At 38.0% G+C, this 25613-nt stretch overlaps 1 protein-coding gene and 1 pseudogene across 3 annotated transcripts; one reads left to right on the top strand and one right to left on the bottom strand.

The window, feature by feature from the left end:
* Positions 1-3098: 3098 nt before the first annotated feature.
* Positions 3099-18436, top strand: LOC146455873 (uncharacterized). Of its 2 annotated transcripts, XM_085093762.1 has the most exons (7): positions 3099-3301; positions 7472-7571; positions 9213-9572; positions 13023-13259; positions 15954-16083; positions 17655-18184; positions 18301-18436. In XM_085093762.1, exons 2-6 carry the CDS (start codon positions 7511-7513, stop codon positions 17860-17862), a joined length of 996 nt encoding a protein of 331 aa, XP_084949888.1. In that variant the 5' UTR covers positions 3099-3301; positions 7472-7510; the 3' UTR covers positions 17863-18184; positions 18301-18436. The 2 variants fall into 2 exon arrangements, with proteins under 2 accessions (XP_084949888.1, XP_084949889.1); XM_085093763.1 differs by lacking the exon at positions 18301-18436 and having other exon boundaries at positions 17204-17751.
* A 1728-nt stretch (positions 18437-20164) lies between these two features.
* LOC146455872 (uncharacterized) lies at positions 20165-21525 on the bottom strand (annotated as a pseudogene). The gene is made up of 3 exons (XR_014858933.1): positions 21287-21525; positions 21076-21129; positions 20165-20741 (listed from the first exon to the last, which is right to left on the bottom strand). The product of XR_014858933.1 is annotated as an uncharacterized LOC146455872 (transcript).
* Between the last annotated feature and the right edge of the window lie 4088 nt (positions 21526-25613).

Raw genomic sequence — 25613 nt, 5'->3', positions numbered from 1 at the left:
TGGCCACCATCTGCTCAAAATTTTTAAGCTTCGCTCCTTTTAAGGAGCGAAAAAACACTATTATTATCAATGCATAAACAGCAAGAAGTCATACTTTATTAACTAACATTACCCTTTTATGGTTTAAGTTAAAAATGATAGTAGTATTTAATTACACTACAATTAGCTAAGAAGTTAACAAAGTAATATATATGTGTCCCTTGGTTAAGCGACGCCTGATCGGTTGTTAGGACATATACTAACTGAACATGCTCACGACACTAAAGCACAAACATTTTAGTTCACTCTTCGCAAGTTATCATGATTTAGTTATAAACTTAATACCGGCGTCAGCGCTAGTAAAATCACTTTCATTGTACATTAACAATACCAAAAAAGGATAGGGTAACGCTAGCTGAATCCTCACTGCCGCGATGACCGCGCACGGCGTCTCCGTCAAGATGACCGCTTCATAAGCATTTCCATTAACAGCACTATGTAGGACTTAAGCAACTGGGTGCTCTCTAGTAGATGGATGCTTAACGGTGTTTGATTGTATAATAGACGTTTTCATTGGATTTAAAAGAGAAATGTCGCTTACCTTTGCGATTGCAAATTTTTAAATTATTATTTATGGTTTTATAGTTTCCATTATTTAAATAGCATTTTATATCACTCGATCTGAATGTATGATATCATACATTTTATTTTTATTTACACATTCGCGTTTTGAACGAGTTTTTAGTTCCTAAAGGTAACTTGTTAAAAAAAAGTGATGATGATAAACAAAATGATGACAGGTGGAGTTCACTGTTGGATCATTCCGCTCCTGCGGCTATAAAACTGCTTAGCCACTTATTTTTCACTAAATTAGCAGGAAGCAAAAAACATGCGTTGACGTTTAAAAATTCATATTTGGACCATTCCGTTCTTTCAGCTATCAAATTGACGAAATGAAAAATTGCTTAGCCAGTTATTTTTCACTGAATTAATAGGAGCTGGAAAACATTCCTTGACATTTGGAATTTCATTATTGGACCATTCCGTTCATTCGGCTAACAAATTGACAAAATAAAAAATTGCTTAGCTAGTTACTTTTCACTGTATTATGAGGAGGCGAAACACATGCTTTGATAATTTAGGACATATACTAACGGAACATGTTTACGACCGCTAAGTAGCGCATTATTTAAGTAGCGTTTTACATCACTCGATCTGAATGTATGATACCATACATTTCATTGTTATTCACACATTCGCATTTTGAACGAGTTTTTAGTTCCTAAAGGTAACTTGTTAAAATAAATAATGATGATGATATACAAAATGATGACAGGTGGAGTTCACTGTTGGACCAACAAAATGAAAAATTGCTTAGCTAGTTATTTTTCACTGTAAAGAGGAGGCTAAAACACATCCTTTGATAATTTAGGACATATACTAACTGAACATGTTTACGGCCGCTAAGTAGCGCATTATTTAAGTAGCGTTTTACATCCCGCGATCTGAATGTATGATATCATACATTTCATTGTTATTTACACATTCGCATTTTGAACGAGTTTTTAGTTCCTAAAGGTAACTTGTTAAAATAAATGATGATGATAAATAAAATAATGACAGGTGGAGTTCACTGTTGGACCATTCCGTTTATTCGGCTATAAAATTGCTTAGCCACTTATATTTCACTGAATGAGGAGGAGGCGAAAAACATACCTTGACAATTGAAAATTCTTTGTTGGACCATTTCGTTCTTTAAGCTGTCAATTTGACGAAATGAAAAATTACTTAGCTAGTTATTTTTCACTGAATTAAGAACAGGCGAAAACATGCTTTGATATTTTAGGACCGATCAGCCCGGAGCGTCATTAACTGTTTTCACAATCCTATGCGCCGGTACTCATTAGCTCCTTTTGTTTTCTGAGTTTTTTCATAAATAAGTAACAGTTGTTATTCAAGGCTGCGCTCAAAATGAGATAATATATAACGTGTCGAGCCGGTTACAGTCAGTTCATATCGCGGCAAGTCCGAAAAGGTAAACTATTCTAGTAAAATTTTTTCAAACGCTCAACTAACCGGAAGATGCAAAAACTATATAAACTACAAAGAAACATACTCTCAAACAAGTGTCACATGACCGCATCTGCTCCCGCCAGAAAAACTCAATTTTTGTCTTCTTACATGGTGTTTGAGTTTGTTAAGCTATTTCTTGTAGCTATATTGGTCCGAAATCACAAGAAAATCAACTTATTGACTGAAAAAATCTTTCTTGAATGTAAATTCCAAAATACTATTTTAGACAATCTTTCGAGGCAAAAGCCAGTACGAGTTTCCTTTAATTATGAAAAGAATGATTTTGTAATTTGGGCTGTCTATGGTTTAGAATTTGACGTGCAAATAAAGCCTAAGAGGCCTATCGACTCCCTAGTGCGTGTTTAAGCCTTTTTAAATCTAGCTTACACTAAGCTAGTATGTTTTTTTATGCGCTAAATTAGCTTTTAAAGGCCTGTGGTACTCCCAAGTATGTGTAGCGGATTTGGAGTAATTGACAGATCCGTTGTTTGAACATACACTAACTGAACATGTTCACGTTGGCTAAATAGAATTTTTTTTATTTACCCTGAGGAAGTCTATCACGACTTAGTTATAAACTTAATACCAGCGTAAGTGCTAGTGAAATCACTCTCATGGTGCATCAACAATAACGATAAAGAATATGGTAACAATAACTGACCACTTAATGCCGCGATAGCCGCGCAGGGCTGCTTTATCATTTGAGGTCACCGGCCGTAAAAATGTATTTCTTTATCTTTCCTACAATTAAAGAGGTATTTTTGAAAAACAAACTGCATCGCGATAATCAACTTAGTAGTGCCTAGCAACACACGAAATATGTGTAGAAAGAAAATTATTATCGTGGCCACCATCTGCTCAAAATTTTTAGGCTTCGCTCCTTTTAAGGAGCACATTAAACATTAAAATGTGTCATACTTGAAGAAAACTTTTACCGTGTGATTGAAGGGATGATATAAAAAAGGACCTAAAGTAGTTTCATGCTACAAAAAGGTTTTTATTTGACTGAAAAAACAAGTTTGACTAAAAGGAAAAAGATTGAGGCCCTAAACTATCAGGAACCTGTGACACTGGTTACGAGAAAATTGGGACTCTTTAGAATGATGTAAAGATTGGAGCTAATTTCTATCGAACAATGACATGCATTATTTAGTATGGAATAAGGTTTTTAAAGAGCAACTTGCCACACATGGGAAACTGAATATACGTAAATTGTTTGAAAGCCCGAAATATTTTCCTCTACAGTGAGGTAAGCCTAAAGTGAAATATATAAACAATGCCATGCAACTTACGAATCAAAGGTTAATCGTGGATTAACAACTTATATTTGTGTGTAGATGGTAAATTGGTAAATTCTAAACCACTAACAGCTGAAAAACACCATTATTATCAATGCATAAACTACAAGAAGCCAGACTTTATTAACTAACATTACCTTTTTATGGTTTAAGCTAAAAATGATAGTAGTATTTAATCACACCACAATTCGCTAAGAAGTTAAGAAAGGAATATAAATGTGTCCTTTGGTTAAGCGACGCCTGATCGGTTGTTAGGACATATACTAACTAAACATGTTCACGACACTAAAGCACAAACATTTTATTTCACTCTTCGCAAGTTATCATGATTTAGTTATAGACTTAATACCGGTGTCAGTGCTAGTAAAATCGCTTTCATTGTACATCAACAATAACAAAAAAAGGATAGGGTAACGCTAGCTGAATCCTCACTGCCGCGATGACCGCGCACGGCGTCTCCGTCAAGATGACCGCTTCATAAGCATTTCCATTAACGGTACTATGCAGGACTTAAGCAACTGGGTGCTCTCTAGTAGATGGATGCTTAACGGTGTTTGATTGTATAATAAACGTTTCCATTGGAATTAAAAGAGAAATGCCGCTTAACTTTGCGATTGCAAATTTTTAAATTATTATTTATAGTTTTATAGTTTGCATTATTCAAATGGCATTTTATATTACTCGATCTGAATGTATGATATCATACATTTTATTTTTATTTACACATTCGCATTTTGAACGAGTTTTTAGTTCCTAAAGGTAACTTGTTAAAAAAAGTGATGATGATAAACAAAATGATGACAGGTGGAGTTCACTGTTGGACCATTCCGTTCATTTGGCTATAAAACTGCTTAGCCACTTATTTTTCACTGAATTAGGAGGAGGCAAAAAACATGCGTTGACGTTTAAAAACTCATATTTGGACCATTTCGTTCTTTCAGCTATCAAATTGACGAAATGAAAAATTTGCTAGCCAGTTATTTTTCACTGAATTAATAGGAGCTGAAAAACATTCCTTGGCATTTGGAATTTCATTATTGGACCATTCCGTTCATTCGGCTATAAAATTGACAAAATGAAAAATTGCTTAGCTAGTTATTTTTCACTGCATTAAGAGGAGGCGAAACACATGCTTTGATAATTTAGGACATATACTAACTGAAGATGTTTACGACCGCTAAGTAGCGCATTATTTAAGTAGCGTTTTACATCACTCGATCTGAATGTATGATATCTTACATTTCATTGTTAGTTACACATTTGCATTTTGAACAAGTTTTTAGTTCTTAAAGGTTACTTGTTAAAATAAATGATGACGATAAACAAAATGATGGCAGGTGGAGTTCGCTGTTGGACCAACAAAATGAAAAATTGCTTAGCTAGTTATTTTTCACTGTAAAGAGGAGGCGAAACACATGCTTTGATATTTAGGACATATACTAACTGAACATGTTTACGACCGCTAAGTAGCGCATTATTAAGTAGCGTATTACATGTACATCACTCGATCTGAATGTATGATATCTTACATTTCATTGTTAGTTACACATTTGCATTTTGAACAAGTTTTTAGTTCCTAAAGGTAACTTGTTAAAATAAATAATGATGATAAACAAAATGATGATAGGTGGAGTTCACTGTTGGACCATTCCGTTTATTCGGCTATAAAATTGCTTAGCCACTTATATTTCACTGAATTAGGAGGAGGCGAAAAACATGCCTCGACATTTGGAAATTCATTTTTGGACCATTTCGTTCTTTTAGCTGTCAATTTGACGAAATGAAAAATTGCTTAGCTAGTTACTTTCACTGAATTAATAGGAGCTGAAAAACATTCCTTGGTATTTAAAAATTTATCATTGGACCATTGCGGTCATTCGGCTATCAAATTGACAAAATGAAAATTTGCTTAGCTAGTTATTTTTCAATGAATAAAGAACAGGCGAAAAACATGCTTTGATATTTTAGGACCGATCAGCCCGGAGCGTCATTAACTGTTTTTACATTCCTATGCGCCCGTACCCATTAGCTCCTTTGTGTTTTCTGAGTTTCTTCATAAATAAGTAACAGTCGTTATTCAAGGCTGCGCCCAAAATGAGATAATATATAACGCGTCGAGCCGGTGACAGTCTGTTTATATCGCGGCAAGTCCGAGAAGATTAACTAATCTAGTAAAAATTTTTCAAACGCTCAACTAACCGGAAGATGCAAAAACTATATAAACTACAAAGAAACATACTTGCAAACAAGTGTCACATGAAGGCATCTGCTCCCGCCAGGAAAACTCAATTTTTGTTTTCTTACATGGTGTTTGAGTTTGTTGAGCTATTTCTCGTAGCTATATTCGTCCGAAATCACAAGAAAATCAACTTATTGACTGAAAAAATCTTCCTTTAATGTAAATTTTAAATTACTATTTTGGACAATCTTTCGAGGCTAAAGCCAGTACGAGTTTCCTTTAATTATGAAAATGATGATTTCGTAATTTGGGCTGTCTATGGTTTAGAATTTGACGTGTAAGTAAAGCGTAAGAAGCTTAGCGACTTCCTGGTGCGTGTTTTAGCCTTTTTTAATCTAGCTTACACTGAGCTAGTATGTTTTTTTATGCGCTAAATTAGCTTTTGAAGGCCTGTGCTACTCCCAAGTATGTGTAGCGGGTTTGGAGTAATTGACAGATCCGTTGTTTGAACATACACTAACTGAACATGTTCACGTTAGCTAAAGAGAATTTTTTTTTATTTACTCTGAGGAAGTCTATCACGACTTAGTTATCAACTTAATACCGGCGTCAGTGCTAGTGAAATTACTCTCATGATGCATTTTAAAACAATAACAAAAAAGAATATGGTAACAATAACTGAACACTTAATGCCGCAATGGCCGCAAAAGGCTGCTTTATTATTTGAGGTCACCGGCCGTAAAAATGTATTTCTTCATCTTTCCTACAATTAAAGAGGCCTTTTTGAAAAACAAACTGCATCGTGATAATCAACTTAGTAGTGCCTAGCAACACACGAAATATGTGTAGAAAGAAAATTATTATCGTGGCCACCATCCAATTTAATAAAATTCCAATTTAATTTTTTTTATAGCGAAAAAAAAAAGACAGAAAAAGAAAAGGTGTGTAGCTCAACAAAGAGTACATTTAACTAAGAGAGAAGGAATTTTTTTTAAGTCTTTTGCCAAACAAACTGATACTTTCACTGTTTTGAATTTCACGACTTAGCGAGTTGAAAAACGTAGGACCTTGAAACCGAATTGACAATTTTCGAAGATTAGTTCGATAATAAGGTATATAGAAAAGTCTAGAATTTCTTGTATTATAAGAATGTACCTGGCTTTCAAGAGTAAACATATCACGAAAATAATTTGGAAGTAAGCTTCTTTTAAAAAGATACATAAATTTACCTATTTACATATTACCTTTTATTTCATTATTGTTATGGATTTAATGGTCTTGATGCTGGTGGATTTGTTACACACCCGGTCATTGGTATCAAGGTGGATAGCTTTGATTGGTGAATTTTAAGCCCTATTATTTATACGAGAAACTGTTTTCTCTGCGGTGCGCTGACCGATTTCCTGTTGTGCTTCTTGACCATAAGTAACCACCATGCAGATGCCGTTCATTATATGGTAAATTTTTCTGAAGGATAGCTTCTTTGGCTCTGTGCATACATAACTTGTAGTATCGATCAAAAGTTAACCTCATCTTAAAGCGGGTATAGGTCGATTTCATAGTCGTTCTCAGAAAGTGAGGAGGTTGGTGTACGGGTCTTTTTATCCCTATCGTGCTCCTCAATTCTTTTCTGCATGGATTCTTGTCTCACTGGTGCAGACTTTGCTGCATACAGAAAGCCATGTACACCAAACCATCCTGTTTTCTAGTTCTCGGATTGAGAAATTGCTCTTAGTTCGCAACAGGTGGGACCAAAGTATCGTGGAGGAAGTAACTGTAGTTATGTCTCATTCTAGCCCACTAAAATTTGGTACGTCAAAGGTTTCAACTATAGCATATCCTAAGCCGCTCGTTTCTCCTTTCTACACTTCAGTAATTTCAAAAGTTTGAGACAAGTAAGTAACTAATTAAATAGACCTTATTACTCTGATTTCCTTTCTAGGCTCAGTCTAAATGGTGTGATTTTCAAACTTCACCAAAGATGTATGGATGGCTTTTTAGAGTTTTGATTTTTAGGGTTTTCTCATTGTGGATGCCAGAAGGTAAATTTTATATTTTTAATTAGTTGATTACTCTAACAAAAAAAACAAAAAAAAAAAAAAAAAAAAATCAGTAAAGTAAGCAAAACACAAGAAAAACTTCTCTTGAGAGAGGTATTTTTCACGCAGTGACACAGCTTAACAAGAGTCGAACCCTTTCGTCTTCTGTGAGGCATGTTTTTCTGATGATGAGCTTCAGGAGATTCGTGGGAGATAGACAAACTATGTCCATGTGACAAAAAAAAACCGCCCCATACTGTCAGGATTTGAATGTCAATAAGTGACATATCATTTACTTCTCCAGGCTTAAATCATAACATCACATTTCTTTCACGCATGGTACCTATCAACATTCAAATCCTAGCCGTTAGCTATAATTTGAAATTGGCCACCGTTCGAAACCACTGATGTTACCAATCGACATTCAATCCTTGCATTACGCAGTTGTCTTTGTCATATGTACGCATGCGCGGCGGCCACGCACGGCCAGAATCCACGTCCATCCGAATTGTGTATTAGTGCCTATTATTTGGGCCACAAAGGGAATTTGGCAACTTTGGTGTTTGATAATAGGCCTTCGAAGCCAGCAATTATGACTTACAAGATGTTTCCCCATTTTTACAAACATACACTCAATGTGAAGGTCTAATTTTAGAGTTATTCTTATCACGACAAGCATCATGTTAACAAACACAGCATCATACCAAACACAATACAGCATGGCAGGTTAAGCGTTTTGTGCAGTACTTACGAACTTTCCATGAAGTGTTCTACATTATTATATAAACGTAATGCTAAGATTTGCAATTTTATTTACTCTTGTTAACTGTTTCATTATTTGATGTGTTGGCGTCATGTTATCGGGTGTGTCATTTGAAGCTTGATGTTGTGTTATAACTTGTGGTATTATGTGGCCTTAGATGTTCAGTTGTGTTACTGAGAGGAATATGTGTAAATATGTATAACATGCTTGTATGCCGATAACAGTAGAGTAGATTACTGTAACAGCCTACTTATGGCCTCCCGAATTCACATATCATGGAACTTCAACGGATACAAAATGCCGCAGCTCGGTTGGTCACGGGAACACCAAGATTCTGTCAAGTTACACCATTGGTTACTCACCCTCATTGGCTACCGATTAGTTACCGTTTAAAGTTTAAGATCGTGCTTTTGACATTTAAGTATTTATATGGTCTAGCTCCTAATTATTTGATTGAATTAATTAGCATCAAAAAGCAATCCAGGTACTCTCTTAGGTCAAACGAGTCTTTATTACGTGAGTTACCTAGCACTAAGACTCGTCCAACCCTTGGCGATCGTGCATTCCAGTCAGCGGCACCTTATCTTTGGAATGCATTGCCTTCAACAATTCGCAACATAAAGACATTGGACACTTTCAAGACTGCTGTTAAAACTCATTTCTTTAATTTAGCCTCCCTGTTTAACTAGTTGATTGCCTTAGTTTCTTGTGTTCTTTGTTGCTGTTAACTTATCAATATTGCGAAGCGCAACCGAATATATTCATATAGAGGTTGGCGCTATACAAATGTAATTATTATTATTATTATTATTATCATTATTATTATTATTATTATTATTATTATTATTATTATTATTATGTAGAGATTTTTTCTCTTTTAGTCCTTGCAGATTCCTCCTCATGTACCTTTAACATCACAGGCTCTGGTGGGTTCATCAGCTCTCATTCTGTCGGGTACCACAGGACTTGCACCTGGCTTATTACAACAGCACGTGACCACAAGATAAAACTGCAATTTACCACTTTTCAGCTCCAGTTCGAGCTGAAAAGTACACAGCAAGACACAATTCACGTTTACGACGGCAAGACTGTGAATGCCACCTTAGTTGGGGTTTACACTGGAACACGAAGACCCTTTATAGTGCAGTCTAGTGGTCGTTTTATGTTGATAACATTGACTCTCCAAATATACGGAGATCCGACCAATTTTGAGGCAGTTTACAATTCCACCACTGAAACAGGTAGGTTACAATCACTTGTCCTAACAGATATATCTTGAGCTTACCTGAATTAAGGAAAAGCTCGTCATAAAGCGTTTCTGTTTACCGTCCGTCATGAACTACACACACACTCTTTTGATACTCAGACAACGACGCAATAATTGATCAATGCAATTTCTTCTTGGGTTTTCACTTTGTAAGCAAACGCGTCAAATTGATCTTATTCAGCGGGGGAGGTGGGGGAAATTTTTCACGCTGACGGAATATTCTTAACTTTTTAAATACAAAAGCAAACACCACCAAACTTGGTGACTTTTCTAAAATTTATTTTTCTACAGTTTTAGTTTTGTCGCCTTGGCAACACAATTTACAGCCTATTTTTTTCCCACTTTTTAAACTTTTTTTGAGAAACTTTAAGTTTATTTTCATAACTTTAAATTTTGATTTTTGATTCTTATTTATTGGTTTCGATAAATTTTGTTTTTGTGGTCTCGGAGATATCGAGAAACCTCAGACGGCGGATGGATGTACAGATCAACTGACATGATCGTCACGTGATATGAAGCCATTAGACCACTTTGTAGTCCTCCAAGGATTATATACCTTCCCCTTAGGTGTGGAGTGGGGGGAGGGGGTGGGGGTTGTACAAACCTCAGTTGCAGGAAGGCACAAAAAGAGCCCTGGCTGGGTTTCGTTTAACCAAGAGTCTTCTCTGTCGCTTAAATAGAGCTGGTTTATTATCAATTTTAACCGGCCCTGTCAAGTGAACTGGAAACCGCAGCCTGTTATGGATGAACTATTACGCACTAATAAAGACGGCTTCCAGAGCGTTTGAGCTTGACGAGTGACCTGAACAGCTGACGGAGGCCACAACGTTCTGAAATAAAAAAAACTGAAGGAAACTTGACGGAATAGTAGGAATCGTCAGAATTTATATCGCTGGAACTTCCAGTTTTGACTTGTTTCTTCCGCTCAGTGCATCGGACATCTGACGTTAGTGACTACAGGAAAGCGATTTGTACGCGATTAATACTTTTGTGGCCGTTTAACTCCATCTCATTGTTTCCGGGAAAATTTGCGTTAAGCAATCTACCGATGCCGGTTTTCCTCACTGAACGATTTGACAGCTCTATCTCGCCTGATTGAAGGCCAGCAGCAGAAACAGCGTCTGACAAAACTTGCACCGTCCGTCATCTTGACTTTAAGTTCAATGCAGGAAACAACGAGGTATCATTCAGGACAATATAAGAAAAAAATTGGACCAGCTGTAGAGCGATCTGATTGGTTGATTTTAGTTATTGGCCATCTGACTGCCTTAGTCGTGTAATAAAACCCTATATTGACTTATATTGCCTCGGCACTAGTGCCTACTTCGACTCAATTTATCGCCGCGAAATAATTTTTCGTTTCCTTTAGAGGTTGCAGAAATTGGGATTGCACTATCGCTAAATGCTGCTAGTGTAAATAGTTTCAGTCGTTTAGTTCGTAAATGTAAATTTGTCGTTGCATACATACATACCCGCATTTTATTTCAACTCGAACTATCAGAGTAGCTCTATTGAGCTAATATCCTTGAGAAAGAAAAATACATAAATCAATTAAATTATCACAATACATTAATTAGAACACTAAGATACTAAAAGTTTTCTTTATGGCTATCTTAAATTCTTTTAGTGATGTAATAACTCTCATACTGTCTGGGAGCGATTTCTAAATTTTTGCATCTTGGTATCGGATGTACTCGTGTCTATAATTTCTCGTTCTTGGTATAGGTAGGGTCAGTATGTTTTTTCCTCTTAATGAGTAACTAGAATTATGAAGTACGAACAGCTTTTTCAGATAACCAGGATACGTGGAAACAAATAATACTTTTGTATAGATATTTTTTAAACAAATGGATAAGGGAAACAGTCTCTAAAGAAACTGCGGCGCTGCGTCTGTTGAGAGTATAGAAACAAGTGTTAGGTTTATCAACAGAGTTAATAACTAACGGTGAATTGGCCACCGTAAAGAGATTCGAGTGCTCTTTACGGTGGCCAATACAATTTTCCTTTAGCTATCAACTCGTGTGTTATTTTTTATTTCATTATTATATTTTACTCTTACACGTTATGTATTCATACATAGTAGCATCCTCTTGCTACTATACAATCACAATCGAAATAAAGTTCCCGCCTTTTTTTAATTGATAGGAAATATATTGTTTGAACACAAAGATCACTAATTAGAATTATTTACGTCCCTTCACATTAAACGGTACTTAAACAACTGACAATACGATTCTTGAACTACTTAAAACTCGGTACATACACAGCTCACCATACGATACTTACATACGCAGCATACAATGTAACACTGTAATTTTTTTAAAAGTTTCTGCTGTATTTTGTGAGTATAAAAATTGAAAACAAGGCAAAATATTAACAGCTGCACTTAACCTAACTGCCCCTGCCTCATGGGAGCCAGCTCTACCCCAAAATTAGTTAGCGGTTGTCTTCTAGAGGTAAACATGGCGGTTGGTTCTTTAAAAGTTCAAGTTAACCCTTTCATCGAAGAAAAATATTCACGCCGATATAATTTGGAAAGGAAAATATTGAAGAAATATCTTAACCTAATTATTACACTTCCTTGAGCGAAAGCGTTGCCTGCAGAGACTCTTTCTTCTTGAACAATCCTCGATTGAAATTCAAACACCAAATAGGCATGCGTGTGTGTCCGTTGGAAATGAATGCAAGGTAAATTATCTTTTACCATTTATTCTCTTTCAATTTATTTTCCTTTATCTCTGATCGATGGTTTTAGATCTGTCTGCGTGATAGATTATGGCAACGCGTTATGTTGTCTAGTCTCTCAAACTGGAGGCAAAACTTGAGGATCGTCGAAGTAGGGAATTCCAAGAAGGTTTCTTCCTTTAGTAACATTTTCTATGGTTCCCATGTTACAGCTGCCTTGGTTTGGTTGGAAATCACTGCCTTCCTTAAAAAAAATATATAATAACTTCAAGTTGTTTTCGATTTTTTGATCATTCGGTTCGAAAGTGGTGCCATTAAAATCTTGCTAATGTCTTGATTCAAACAAAATGCTCATAAAATGTCGCTTTGATAAATAAAAAAATGTAATATAACTGACTGTACATGTGGTGTTTGTTAAAGACCTTGTATGTTCTTGTTAAATTGATCTTTAAAATTGTGCTAAATTTAAGCCTCGATATAAGCCCTCACGTGATTCTCAGGTTTGAAGGAACAATCCCTTGAAACTCGCAATACTTAACGAATCTGATCAAGCTGATTGCAGTTTTGAGATAAGTAAATGAAAGTCTCTCAGCACACAAGAAATAAACGAAATATATTTTTCAAGTCCGAACGTTTCAACGTTTCTACCTAGCCTTTGAATATTTAAATAAATGTGAAACAGTAAATGTGATGAATTTTAAAAAACTCAATCCATTTTAAACATTTCCTCTTATTTCAGATAAGCCCAGAATAACGATTCCAATCATAGTCGTTCGAACAGTTCCACAACACAAGTTGTGGTGTTTAGCTGAAGGAACTCCTCCCATCAACATTTCTTTAGTTAGAGATTCAGAAGTCTTGGCACACGGAAAATGGATTGCATCTGCTAACGCCGACAAGGAAGGGAACTACACTTGCGTGGCTACTAATAAAGTTGGTTCCGACTCAAAAACTATCGCAGTAACTTTGTTGCAAGGTATGTCTTGGGTTGAGTTAATATCTGACTAACAATTTACAGATATGTAAAGTTTTTCTTACATTCATTGCCTTGAAACAAAGATGAAGCAACAGAGGGCTTATTCCAAGTCGTCGTGTTTTGATCTTTTCAACATCAGTAAAAAGTGTTGAATTAAGGAAGATTAGTTTTCTCTGTTGTAAGTAAACGTCGAGCAAATTGAAGTGTTGTTAACTAGTTTCCTTGTTCTTTCAGTTTGGCATCAATTTGTGGTTAACTCAGTTCTATCTCACCTACAGAAAGTAAAGTTACTTAACCAACCTCTTACATGGGATATTACACCCCTTAATAAAAAGAAAAAAATCACTGAATTAAACAAAGGGACAATAAAACATGAAACTTTAATCCGAGCTGCGACTGAAACAATGGTCTTAAAGTCTAAAAGTTCTAAAACCTAGATAACTTGAGCTAATTGAGGTATACGTAGGGACAGGTCTTATAGTCTGCGTAGGTGGCCAGGAGCCTGCAAGGATGTTAGTGCAAGAAGGGCGGCCGTCACGGTATAGTTTTGTACCCTGAAGAAGGCAGCATTGCCGAAACGCCGGCTGAAACTCTCTTAAAAGCATCGATTTTATAATCTTTAAATTGCAAAATTGCAAATTGAACTGTTGTTAACTGGTTTCCTTGTTCTTTCAATTTGGCATCAATTTGTGGTCAACTCACTTTTAACTCACCTACAAAAAGTTGCGTCACGTAACCGATTTGTACATGGGATATTACAGCCCTTAAAAAAAGAAAGAAATCACTGAAATGAACAAAGGGACAATAAAACATGAAACTTCAATCCGAGCTGCGACTGAAACAATGGTATTAAAGTCTTAAAGTACTAAAACCTATGGACAGGAGTTAGTAATATTTGCAGGCACTGTTTCTGGTGCTTCTTGGGTTGAGAAATACAGATTGGGGCGGGGGGAGCCAGGGGGAAACAACCTGCTGGTATACGCGACAGTGTTCCAGCGTGACGCAACCGAGATTAGAATACAAACTGTGTAGTGCTGGTGGTGCGCCTGTAGTGGGAGGTGACAAATCTGGCTGCGTTCTTCTGTAATTGTTCAATTAGGTCAACTTCAGCATTTGCATGGAGGCTCCAGACAGGGGTATTCGTATTCAAGCGAAGGCCTGACCAATTGTAAAGTGAACACTAGAATTAGAGCAATGAATATTTGGCGCTTTCTCTACTTCTTAATGTTTTCTTTAAATCTTTGTGGTTCTCTGATTGTCCTACCAGACCGAGTTGTTCTAGTAATATGTATTTCAGCTGACTGTATACCAGGATTCACCGAGGGAGCTGGTGAATTTGGTTCTGCTTCTGTCTCGTAGCGTCAGTATCACTGGTGGCTTCCAGTGTTTGAGACTCCCCGATTCCCAACAAATGTCAACAATTCCTTCCGAACTCTTTATGCTCTGTTTGGACCTTGCAAGGGCTAGGCGAACGAGGCACTTGCGTGACTGGCAGGTTTTCATTTGTTGCCTTCCCTCACTCTTAAAACCTAACTTACCAGTTATCACAACTTATCCGAATTCCCTGCTCCAGGAATGCGTATGAAAGAGGTAAGTTCATAGACAAGCATAAGTGAGGGTTATTCACCTACATAAAGCGCGTAAATATGCTGTATAATCCCCTAGTGTACGTGCCGGACTTGAAGGCTAGCCCAAGTGCTAAGCACCATGTGAATATCCACACACAGCAGACCTGAGCTCAAGCTGTGAGCGATGATCATCTTGCGTAAAAGCGGTCAGGCACAAATATGAGAGTTTGTATAGGAATATTTCCGATCGGGTTTAGGACGAGGTAGAAATACTCGAAAGTCCTTGATCAAAATAAAATACCTCTGAGATGTTGAGTGATGCTCCAAGTCCCTGCAAGTCCATTATCTCCTCCATTTGATCTCTGTGTGAAGTTCACTGCTCGAACGAACTTTAAGATAAGGACCCTCCAAACGATTCCCGCTTTGAGAAGTTAAGTCAAGTATCCTAAGTCTCTTATTAAATATGAAAACCTTCCATTCACTACCCATAATTATTTACTCTTGCCGTGAAACACAAAGCCAAGCTAAAGCGCGCCTGAAACTTTTGGTACCTATGCTTGTCTCTGAATATGACTCTGAGTTGGACGTACACAGTGTAAAATTAGCTCCTATCTGAGCTGCAGGTGACATGGTATAAAGGCCCGGAACCCTCTATGCTGGGGAAAACAAAGAAGACTAGAAACACTGGTTATTGAGGCAAAACTTGGGTGGTAGGGAATGGGGAGGGTATCCTCTAGAGAAGCATTGTCTCTAGGGGAGCCTATGTTAGAGTGTAACATAGGGTGGACCAGAAGAGGGGTGCCTTCTGGGAGGATAATACGTCAGAAGGTACGATGGTATCATCTTGGAGAGATCCGGACCCACACCAATGGAGGGCATAGCACTTGCTGTGGGGCAAAGTGCAGCGGACGATGCACTTTCCTGCCACAATTGTGTGAGTCCACTGATATTCTAGCAAAAAGGGGGGAGGGGGAGGGTGAGGGGGCACAATTACCCCACAGCCTAAAATTGCAGTGTAAGGGTCTACATGTCGCCGAACTTTCGGTGTGTAAAGTTCATGGTCACCTTGGTTTTACAGTCTGTTATGCTGGGCTGTACTGATATCTTTAACACTTTCATTATGCAGATTGCGGACCGTCGTGTTTTGCTCAAAGTGTAATGCGGGAAGGCCAAGCACCAGTAAACAAATATAATTGCAGTGATACAAATTATTCAACTGAAAGTATGAAGTGCATTCCAACGACGACTACTGTCTTGTAAGTACATTAATCGTTTTGATTGTTTGTTTGTTGGTTCAAAATGCATTCCGGCTTGGGCATTTGAAAAGTAGTTCATCTGTTCGTCAGGGATGCCCACAACACTTGTTTGAACAACCATGAATGGTTAACGCTCGCCAGCACACTATTCTTTACACTGTGAGAACAACAAATGAACTAATTTTCTTTTATGCTGACCTTGTAACATACGTTAACATTTTACAATTAATAAGTTCTTCCTTCCTTTTGTTTTTTAATTTTTTTTCTTTTTTGCCTGCTATCTAGAACCTAAATTAGCCACGGAGCTAACAAGATAACCAAATGGTTAATTTAGCTTCCTTTCTTTGCACATTATTCTAACTAATAATTAATTTGATTCTATATATCACCACTAAAAGATTGTAAGAAACAACATGTACATTGAAAAAAAGCACAAATAAAGATTATTATTGTTACAACAGCGGGAAAAAAATGCAAAATTTGTCGGATGTAATTTCGGAAGCATGCGCAGTCGGTTAGGTGATGACGTCACTTAAATTGCACATGGAAACAGATCTAACAGAGTTCCGGTAGATTTATCTTATTCTTTACCCTTTAAGGCAGATCACTCACAGCATTCTTCGCCCATTGAAGCAATAAATTTGACCATTAAATCAAAATCTCTGCCCGGTGACGTAAATAGTCCAATGTTTGAGTCATATTGTTCTTTGTCAGTCGAGGCGAAAGCCGACCAGCTGCAACCATAGATTAAAAATGTAGATCGCTCGTTGAATAATAATGAAAGTTTGTGTTATCTGTCACAGCCCAAGGCTGAGGTGAATAACACAACCGAGGCCTTTAAAACTCTCTAGTCATCCGGAAACCGATTTCAATAATTGTTTTATTTAGAACACCCACAATGGAGGACATGCCCTTGGGACAGTTGCTAGAATCCTTTCAAATTTGCGTGTTTTACTCTCCCCATCATTATTTTCACCCTTTAGCTACACCTCCACCCTCCCCCCTTCCCCTAGGCAATGTTGAAAAGATCTTAGCGAACATTGACACTTATTTTGCTTGTGTAACGTCTGTCCAACCCTCCTAGTTCAACATTAGGGACCTTTAGCATTTCATTTTTAAGGCGACGGCGACGTCTGTGATCGATTTAGACTGGGTTGGAGTCTGTATTTTCCCCGACGAAATAGAAAACCTTTAGCTTTTCGCGACGGCAACGTCTTGATCACTTGAAAGCAAAACCCAAAGGCCTGAAAGATGAACTCATTTACAAGCATACGGGAATTGCTTTTACTTGGTTATGTAACCAATGCCGTTTCAGATACTGAGTTTGTCCTTCTTTATGATGCTTATCAATCCAAGAACCCAGATTTTAAGCACCAGCAATACGACCCGTTCAATCTCGATGACATCGATTCAGCTGAATGTAAAGCAGAGTTCCGAGTTGAAAAAGCCGACCTTCCTCGCCTTGCTTAAGCCCTGCAATTGCCTCCCACTTTCCACTGTGAGCAAAGGAGTGTATTTGACAGCATGGAAGGACTGTGTATGCTTTTGAGAAGAGTGTCTTACACTTGCAGGTACAGCAACATGATCCCTCGTTTTGGAAGACCTGTTTCTGTTTTAAGCCTTATAACAAATCATACCTTAGACTACATCTATGAAAACCACGGTCACTTAATATATGCACTCCAGAACTACGCTGATTCCATCTCTAGGAAAGGAGCTCCACTCAACAATTGCTTTGGATTCATTGATGGAACTGTCAGGCCGATGGCAAGACCATGACATGCACAAAGAGTTGTTTACAATGGTCACAAGAGGGTTAATTCCCTAAAATTCCAATCATTGGCGTTGCCTAATGGATTAATCGGAAATATTTTCGGGCCAGTTGGTAAGAAATAAAGAGAAATTCTAGAGAAATTCATCTCTAGGAAAGGAGCTCCACTCAACAATTGCTTTGGATTCATTGATGGAACCGTCAGGCCGATTGCAAGACCATGACATGCACAAAGAGTTGTTTACAATGGTCACAAGAGGGTTCATTCCCTAAAATTCCAATCATTGGCGTTGCCTAATGGATTAATCGGAAATATTTTCGGGCCAGTAGGTAAGAAGTAAAGTAAAATTTGCTAAGTTAATTCATGGTCATCATTGTAATCAGAATTAGGTAGAGTAGCATAGTAAGACCAAAATGTAATTTTTTCTTTCACAGTTGTATTTCAGAAGGACGCAAGCATGATGCAGGCATGTTGGCTGACTTGAGACTTCTTGATAATCTTCAGAGATTTGCCATTTCCCCTACTGGTCAGTCCATGAGCATCTATGGGGACCCGGCATACCCTCTTAGGGTACACCTCCAAGCTCCTGCCCCTCTTTACTTCACAAAGCTGTTGAAACCAGTGGTGGCCCTGTTACGCAGACTTGGCCTGAGGATAATTGTCTATCTAGATGATATCATTGTGTTCAATCAGACTCGGGAGAAAATATTGCGGGACAGGGACTCAACCCTCTGGTTACTTCAGAATTTGGGTTTTGTAATCAACTGGAAGAAATCAGTGTTAGATCCTTCACATTGTATGGAGTACCTAGGCTTTGTGATAAATTCACTGGAAATGAACTTATCATTGCCAAAGGAAAAAATGAATCAACTCATCCAGTCTTGCGGAGACCTGATTCGGGAAAAAACTGCCTCCGTCAGAACCCTAGCCAAAATAATTGGGAAACTGACTTCGTCAATGCAGGCTGTTCTCCCTGCACCCTTGCATTACTGACACTTGCAAATGTTGCAAGTGAAAGGTCTGCTAGCAGGGAAGAGTTACGAGACAATGGTACCACTCAACCAGAATTGTCAGAACGACCTTCAATGGTGGGTGGATCAGATTTCCACCTGGAATGGTCGGTCAATAATTACTCCAGCCCCTGATCTGGTAATAACGACAGATGCATCACTGCAGGGCTGGGGAGCAGTCTGCCAAGGGGTTCGCACGAGGGGACTTTGGTCTCAGCAGGAATCAAACACCCTTCATATCAATGCATTGGAGCTGAAAGCAGCATTGTTTGCTGTGAGAGCTTTCACTGCCAAAGAAAGGCAGTTGCATGTCCACCTGAGAATGGACAACAGGACAGCACTGGCTTATGTATTGAAAATGGTGGGGGGGGGGGGGGGGGGCATGATCCTCGGTATTGGTAGGGATAGCCCAGGAATTATGGGGTTATGTTCTGACCAAAGAAATTACACTGACAGCAGAATATCTTCCTAGAAAATACAATCACGAAGCAGACTGGGAGTCCAGGCACTTCCAGGACTCGAGCAATTGGAAACTGAATCCCAGCATATTCCAGGCACTAGACCAACTCTGGGGGCCCTTAGAGATAGACCTGTTTGCCGACCGTCTCAATGCTCAACTGATGAAATATGTCAGTTGGTTTCCAGACCCATTTGCCCAGGCAACAGATGCCTTTCAGATTCTTTGGTCGAAGCTGAAAGGTTACAGCTTTCCACCTTTCTCAATGATTTGCCGTTGTCTGGCAAAGATCACATAAGTAGTGAATTTGTCATTCACGTATTTCACCATGCCCTTTGTCAAGTCAAGCTTGAGACAGGCTTTGGTTTCCGTGTCAAAACGCATGTATTCATCACCCTCATGCTTCGGCGGGGTGTTGTTACTGGTATCTCGCTCAGCTAGTTTTTGACGTTTCTTGTGAGCCGTGTGTCTACTATCCGACGCGCTGGAGTCACTGTCTTCACCCGATGAAGAGCCAGACTCACTGGACCTACTAGAACTGCTTGAGGACTCCTGACTTTGCCTCCGTGAAGCAGTTAACTGAGAGCCTTTCGACCGTTCCGTTGAAGGCGTAGAATTAACCCTCTTATCTGGGGTGTTTGCCTCATCTGAAACCGCAGTAGAAATCTCCTCGTTATCTGCCATCTGTTTATTAGCTTTTCCAAGCAGGATGGCTGAATTTGCGAAGGATTCGAGCGAATTCTTGAAGCCGACGAGCAGCAGGAAGCGAACTAGCGCGAAGCCATTTTGGAGAATCAAAGGGGAGAACACGGAAGCTAGGCTCTGTAGCCTCGATTTGATTTTTAAAATGGCTTGAATTGGCGGGAAAACGGGGAGAATACGCTATTATATCTTATTGAGGTTTGTGAAGTGAAATCGACCATCGGCTGTGCACATATCCTGTTAGCTGTCGTTGTTTTCCTATCACAAGACTTATCATCTTCAGTGCTTCCCCTTGATAATTTACGCTTTTTCGTTTCTCCCATACTCTCCATAGATTTTTTCGGATGTCTTTGGCTTTATCTTTGTCTTTCTTCTGTTGAACCGATAGGTTGTCGTCTGCTTTAGCGGTCTCCTCTCTTGCGTTCAATTCTTCAATAAGAGCTTCCTTCTCTTTGAGATCTTCAACAGCGATGCCACCAGTCGCTTTCTCCTCTCTATTCTTGGACTTGAATTTTCGTCAAAGCAGTTCCCAGCGTTCTCTAATTTTTCTCTTATCTTTGATTCGAAACTGTGGCGAATCTATCTGATTTAACTTTTCAGCTATCAAATCCCACGCATTCCCACAGCTGACGCTTCCTTTCTTGAATGAAAACATATCGCTGACAATCATTTCTCTGAGCATCAATATGTCGTGTTGGTCTGTCCACTCCATCGGCGCTCTATATAAATAAAGAACAAAACAGGGAGGATAAAACAAAACTTATTGACGCCGTTTATTTGAGTTCTGTCAGTGCTGAGTTTGCATTCTGCAAGGCCGTGAGATCAGTAAAATTTCAGCAAGCTGCTTATAAACACCACCGAGCTTTTCTACTCAACATCGTTTTCACTTTGTAGTTATCGTAACGAGGTCAAAATTGTGGAAAGTCGTAATACTCTTATGGTTACACAAAGCCACACCAACTATTCACCTTGAAAGTCATATCTCTTCGAAAAAATAGGATTTATCTAGTTGTTTTTATTAGATTTTGCGTAAACTTACTCATGAGTAAACTTACTTTAATGCGAGCTGTTTGCCTTCGCTCGCATTCCCAGCAATGCCGTAGACCTGAAAGTAAGACAAAAAGTTTTAATCGATTATTTAGCCAAAAAACGAGGTTAAATTTTAATTCCATTTTGACTAGTTTGTGTTGAAGCTTTCGGAAACGAAATAAGAGTAAAATGGAAGATAATTACTGTATGAAAGAAAAAAAAAATGTACTCACGTTTTGTAGACAACACGAACCCTGCTGTTCTCGCGCCCGCGCGAAGAAAGGACGGCTGCCAGTCAAAATGTAAAACGTCTACCGGAAATAAAAATGACTTCCGGACGCCGTAGCCGTCGCAAAAATCTGAGTTGCTAAAGGTCCCTATTTTTTGGGGGGAGGGGGGAATTCCCGCTAGGTTTGCTGCTATCGCGTTGACTGTCCCAGAACTTTCAGCCGCCATTGCATGTTCAAAAAGCGTATAGCAACACAAGAGCGCGTATAAGGAACTCAACACCAAACCACGCGTCAATTTGTAAATAAGTTTATTTCACAGTTTAAAAACAAAAAGTTTTGAGTGATGTTTTAACTTTCAAAAGGCTAGACATAAAATTAATTTTTTTGCTAAATCACAGTTCAACTTTCTGTAAGAGAATTCTTTTTTTGAGCTTACAAAGTGATTTAAAAAGCGGAAATTTAATTTACGTATAAGAATAGATTTGTTGAGTAATTTAACTGTAAAAAATTGCGACAAAGTAGAAAAGTTTAAAAATATAAAACCATCTTGGTTAAAAATTTAAAAAACTGACGACGTTTCGACGTCAACCATATAAACTAGATAGTTACATTTATGACAGTCGATAGGAGCAGACACAATTCTCATTTTTTGTGCTAATTACTGTTAGTTAATCTCTAGTCTTAATTTTTATAATTTGTAATTATCACACGGCATGTCTGAAAACCAGCTCGCTGAGCCATTTATTGTGTTTAAATAAAGTTGATTCATTGAACAGCATACCGCAATGACAAACCGATGCAAGGCTTAACCGCAGATGTGTGTGGAGACTATTGGCTTTTTTTTTTTTTTGCTTCATCGAGCACGCAATGTGGATTTAAACATTATTAAAAACAAATTTCTGCGATACCATTCAGAGTGGAACGATGCACAAGTAGCACAATTTGTACACACCTAAATTCAGTCGTTAACTAATCTTATGAATGAAAGCGTCCCACATTTTGTGGAACAAGCTTTTAAATCGATCAAATGTTGGCGTAAAGTTTTGTTGATGTTAAAATGAACTATGTGTGTACATCATTAAGAACGGTTTGCTGTAAGGACCGACTAAGCGTATACAAAATAGAAAAAACCGATTTCCCCAAACTTTGCCAGAATAAAGGGCTTAGTGAACTACTTCTAAAAACATAAGTTTCGTTTTGTTTGGAGCTTTATTTATTTTGGGGGAATTTTTTTAAGATTTTACCCATGGAGGCGGGCTAAAATCACGCCGAAGTAGGCACTTTTGTAGAAGCTCCCTTTTATACAAGGAGCCTTTTCTTGAAAAGATTAACCCAACAGAAGGAACAATTTTATTTTCTTAGATGACTAGCGGCGTTAAAGTTAAATAAAACGTAAACATGAATCTTTGACCAATTTTTTAAGTTGCGCCTTTTTACCGGTGATTATAACAACCTAATTTTGGCTAAATTCAAGGACAAAAAAAGCATTTTGGTACATCGCTTTGCCCCACGAAACTACACTCCGGGAAAACATAATCATTTCAACTAAACATTGATCGAATAAAAAATTGGGGTAAATTAAACAGTGAGTTCTCAGAGCGTTTTCAAAACATGTCACTTCAGCAATTAAGAGCGACCTTTGACCTTTTATATCGAGGGGAAATATAAACGAGAGCTCATAAACCTTGACTTTCCTTCGCCGAAAGACGCTTATTTTTACTCTACTGGCACATTTTGAGTAAAGGAAAACTAGACATTTGAATTTGAAGTTATGTACTAGCTATGAAAGATAATTTGAAAAGCAAAATTAGCAATTCAATTCGACTTTGCGTAGGCGGTTCCGATTTGTTTACTACGAAATTGCGATTTTAAAGTCTGTTTACAACACAAATACGGCATCCACTACAAGGTAAACCCCATTCTACTGAATGATTAATAAATCCTTCTTACCTTAGAGATCTTTTCCTGCTTAAAAAACACGGTCTGTGTTCATTGCAAAAGTGTATTGACCGAGATCGCGGAACGCCTCAAGTCAAAGAACAAGTTAACGAAACCACAGGAATGCCAGGAGTACATTTCGTACTGAGATGTGTACTTACATATTTCGGTATTACTATGACACTTCAATTCAATTACTTTAGATATCTTTTCTTGACTAAAAAAAAGACATAGCCTGCATTCATTGCAAAATTATTAAGCCGCCCGATCGCTAAACGATTAACCAAATAAAGCCACATGAATCCCTCTGTATAAAATTGTACAATACCGGGACCGCACAGCTCTTTTTATTTATATAACAGTGATTCGTTTTGCACTGTACTGTCCATTATTAATGAACTACCTTTATATGACAAACGTTGCGACTTGTCAGATCTCCGTGACATTTAGGAAACTGCGATAAAAATGGGAATGATATAGGCTAATTCCACATTGTGGCTGTACCCATTTTTTCTTTCTTGTGATCTTACCACTTGCTGTCAATCCAACGAAGTCTTAAGTGAAAAAAGATACAGAAATAGAAATAAATTCCCTGCATCACAAACAAGTAATAATTATAATGAAACAATAAACTTCAACCAAAACTATAGATAGGGATGCGGCGACTGTCTCGGGTGAGTAGTAATATGAGGTGCTACAACTACCATACCCCTTTACAAGATCTCTTAACACGGAAAGGGACTTTGCGCCTTGGGTGGAATCCGTCTGTAGACGCCCCAAAAAAGCCGTGAGCATGTATAGATGATATTCCCTTCTCCCCTGACACTGACGTCCCATGCCATGCCCATCCAATGGGAGCGGCACAGATCCTCTTATTTGAACGCCATCTGATACCAAATGTGTCCCGATGTCTCGGTCAAATAGTGAGCTCAATGTGACTTTCGCTTTTCTCAAAAATGCCTTTGAAGGTAAAACAGTCAATTACTACAGGAACTTTACCTTGCTTTTTACCTTGGAAATTTTAACATATAGAAAATAGAATGCATTAATGTTGTATTCACCACCGCCCACATTTGTTGTCCCCCCCCCCCCCCCTCCGCCCCCGACCTGAATGAATTAATAAATTCAATTTCTCTTGTCACATACATTCGGTTCCTTGAAGGCCCGCAAATCTAATTAGTCACGTTCTCTTCTTGTGAAACAAACAAGGCTATCATGCTCGTCCGTACATCTCCTTCCTTCTTCACAGACTTAAGTATTGATGATCAGGGAAACTTTTCGCTTTGTATATTTATAAAGCAATAAGAAAACTTTTTGCCTTTACTTTTGCCGTAGCTTAGTTGTTTCGTGACTTTTAAACAAGTTTTAATTAAATTAAATTATTTTAAGCGTTTCGTAAACGTATCGAAAACATCGCAATGTTTACTAACGTTTGCGGCCTTTTACCTCTGTTAAGCTCGCTACAGAAGGGTTTTGGTTTAAAAATTACTCCTTAGAAGATGTTCAAGCTTTAAAGATAAACGAAAACTTACTGATTCGTGACGATTCTTGATATAAAAAACGCAAATCATATACAAATTTAACCACGTTAGCTGAGTTAGAGGTTAATTGTAACTTTCAACGTTAAAAAAGAAGGAAAAGAAAAAAAAACTCTCTTTGTTTTGAGAGTAAATATTTTTAAATTCATTTATGTTGGGCATTCATATACACAGTACACACCACTAAAACATGCCTGCCCGTGCCGATATTAAACAACTTTGCTTCAGTCTTACATAGCGTCTCGAGTGTTGCAATAACGCAGATGCCCTTGCGTGGATTTGGTACCCTTGGCGAGGATTAAGCTTTTCACATTGGCTAAATTGTTCACACTTGAACCCCATGTTCCCCCTACAATCTACCCATATTCACACACAGCCATATATAAGCACCACTGACTCCGGTGGTCGTAGCCACCGACGATAAACTCCACTGTACACTCAGCAAGTACAACGTGCAACAAACAAAAGAAGTTAGCTTTCGGGACACGGCGCTCTTTTCAATTTACGTGATCTTTAAGTAATTAAGATATTACATCTTAGTGTCCGAAAAGAAAAAAAGGCGTTTTGAATTGACGTGTCATAGTATACCGAAATATGTAAGTACGAAATGTACTCCTGGCATTCCTGTGGTTTCGTTAACTTGTTCTTTGACTTGAGGCGTTCCGCGATCTCGGTCAATACACTTTGGCAATGAACACGGACCGTGTTTTTTAGGCAGGAAAAGATCTCTAAGGTAAGAAGTATTTATGAATCATTCAGTAGAATGAGGTTTACCTTGTAGTTGATGCCGTATTTGTATTGTAAACAGGCTTTAAAATCGCAATTTCGTAGTAAACAAATCGGAACCGCCTACG

This window comes from Pavona decussata, unplaced genomic scaffold (assembly GCF_977016875.1).
Source record: "Pavona decussata unplaced genomic scaffold, jaPavDecu1.1 SCAFFOLD_268, whole genome shotgun sequence".
NCBI classification, from domain to species: Eukaryota; Metazoa; Cnidaria; class Anthozoa; order Scleractinia; family Agariciidae; genus Pavona; species Pavona decussata.
This window is presented reverse-complemented; position numbering and strand designations above follow the sequence as displayed.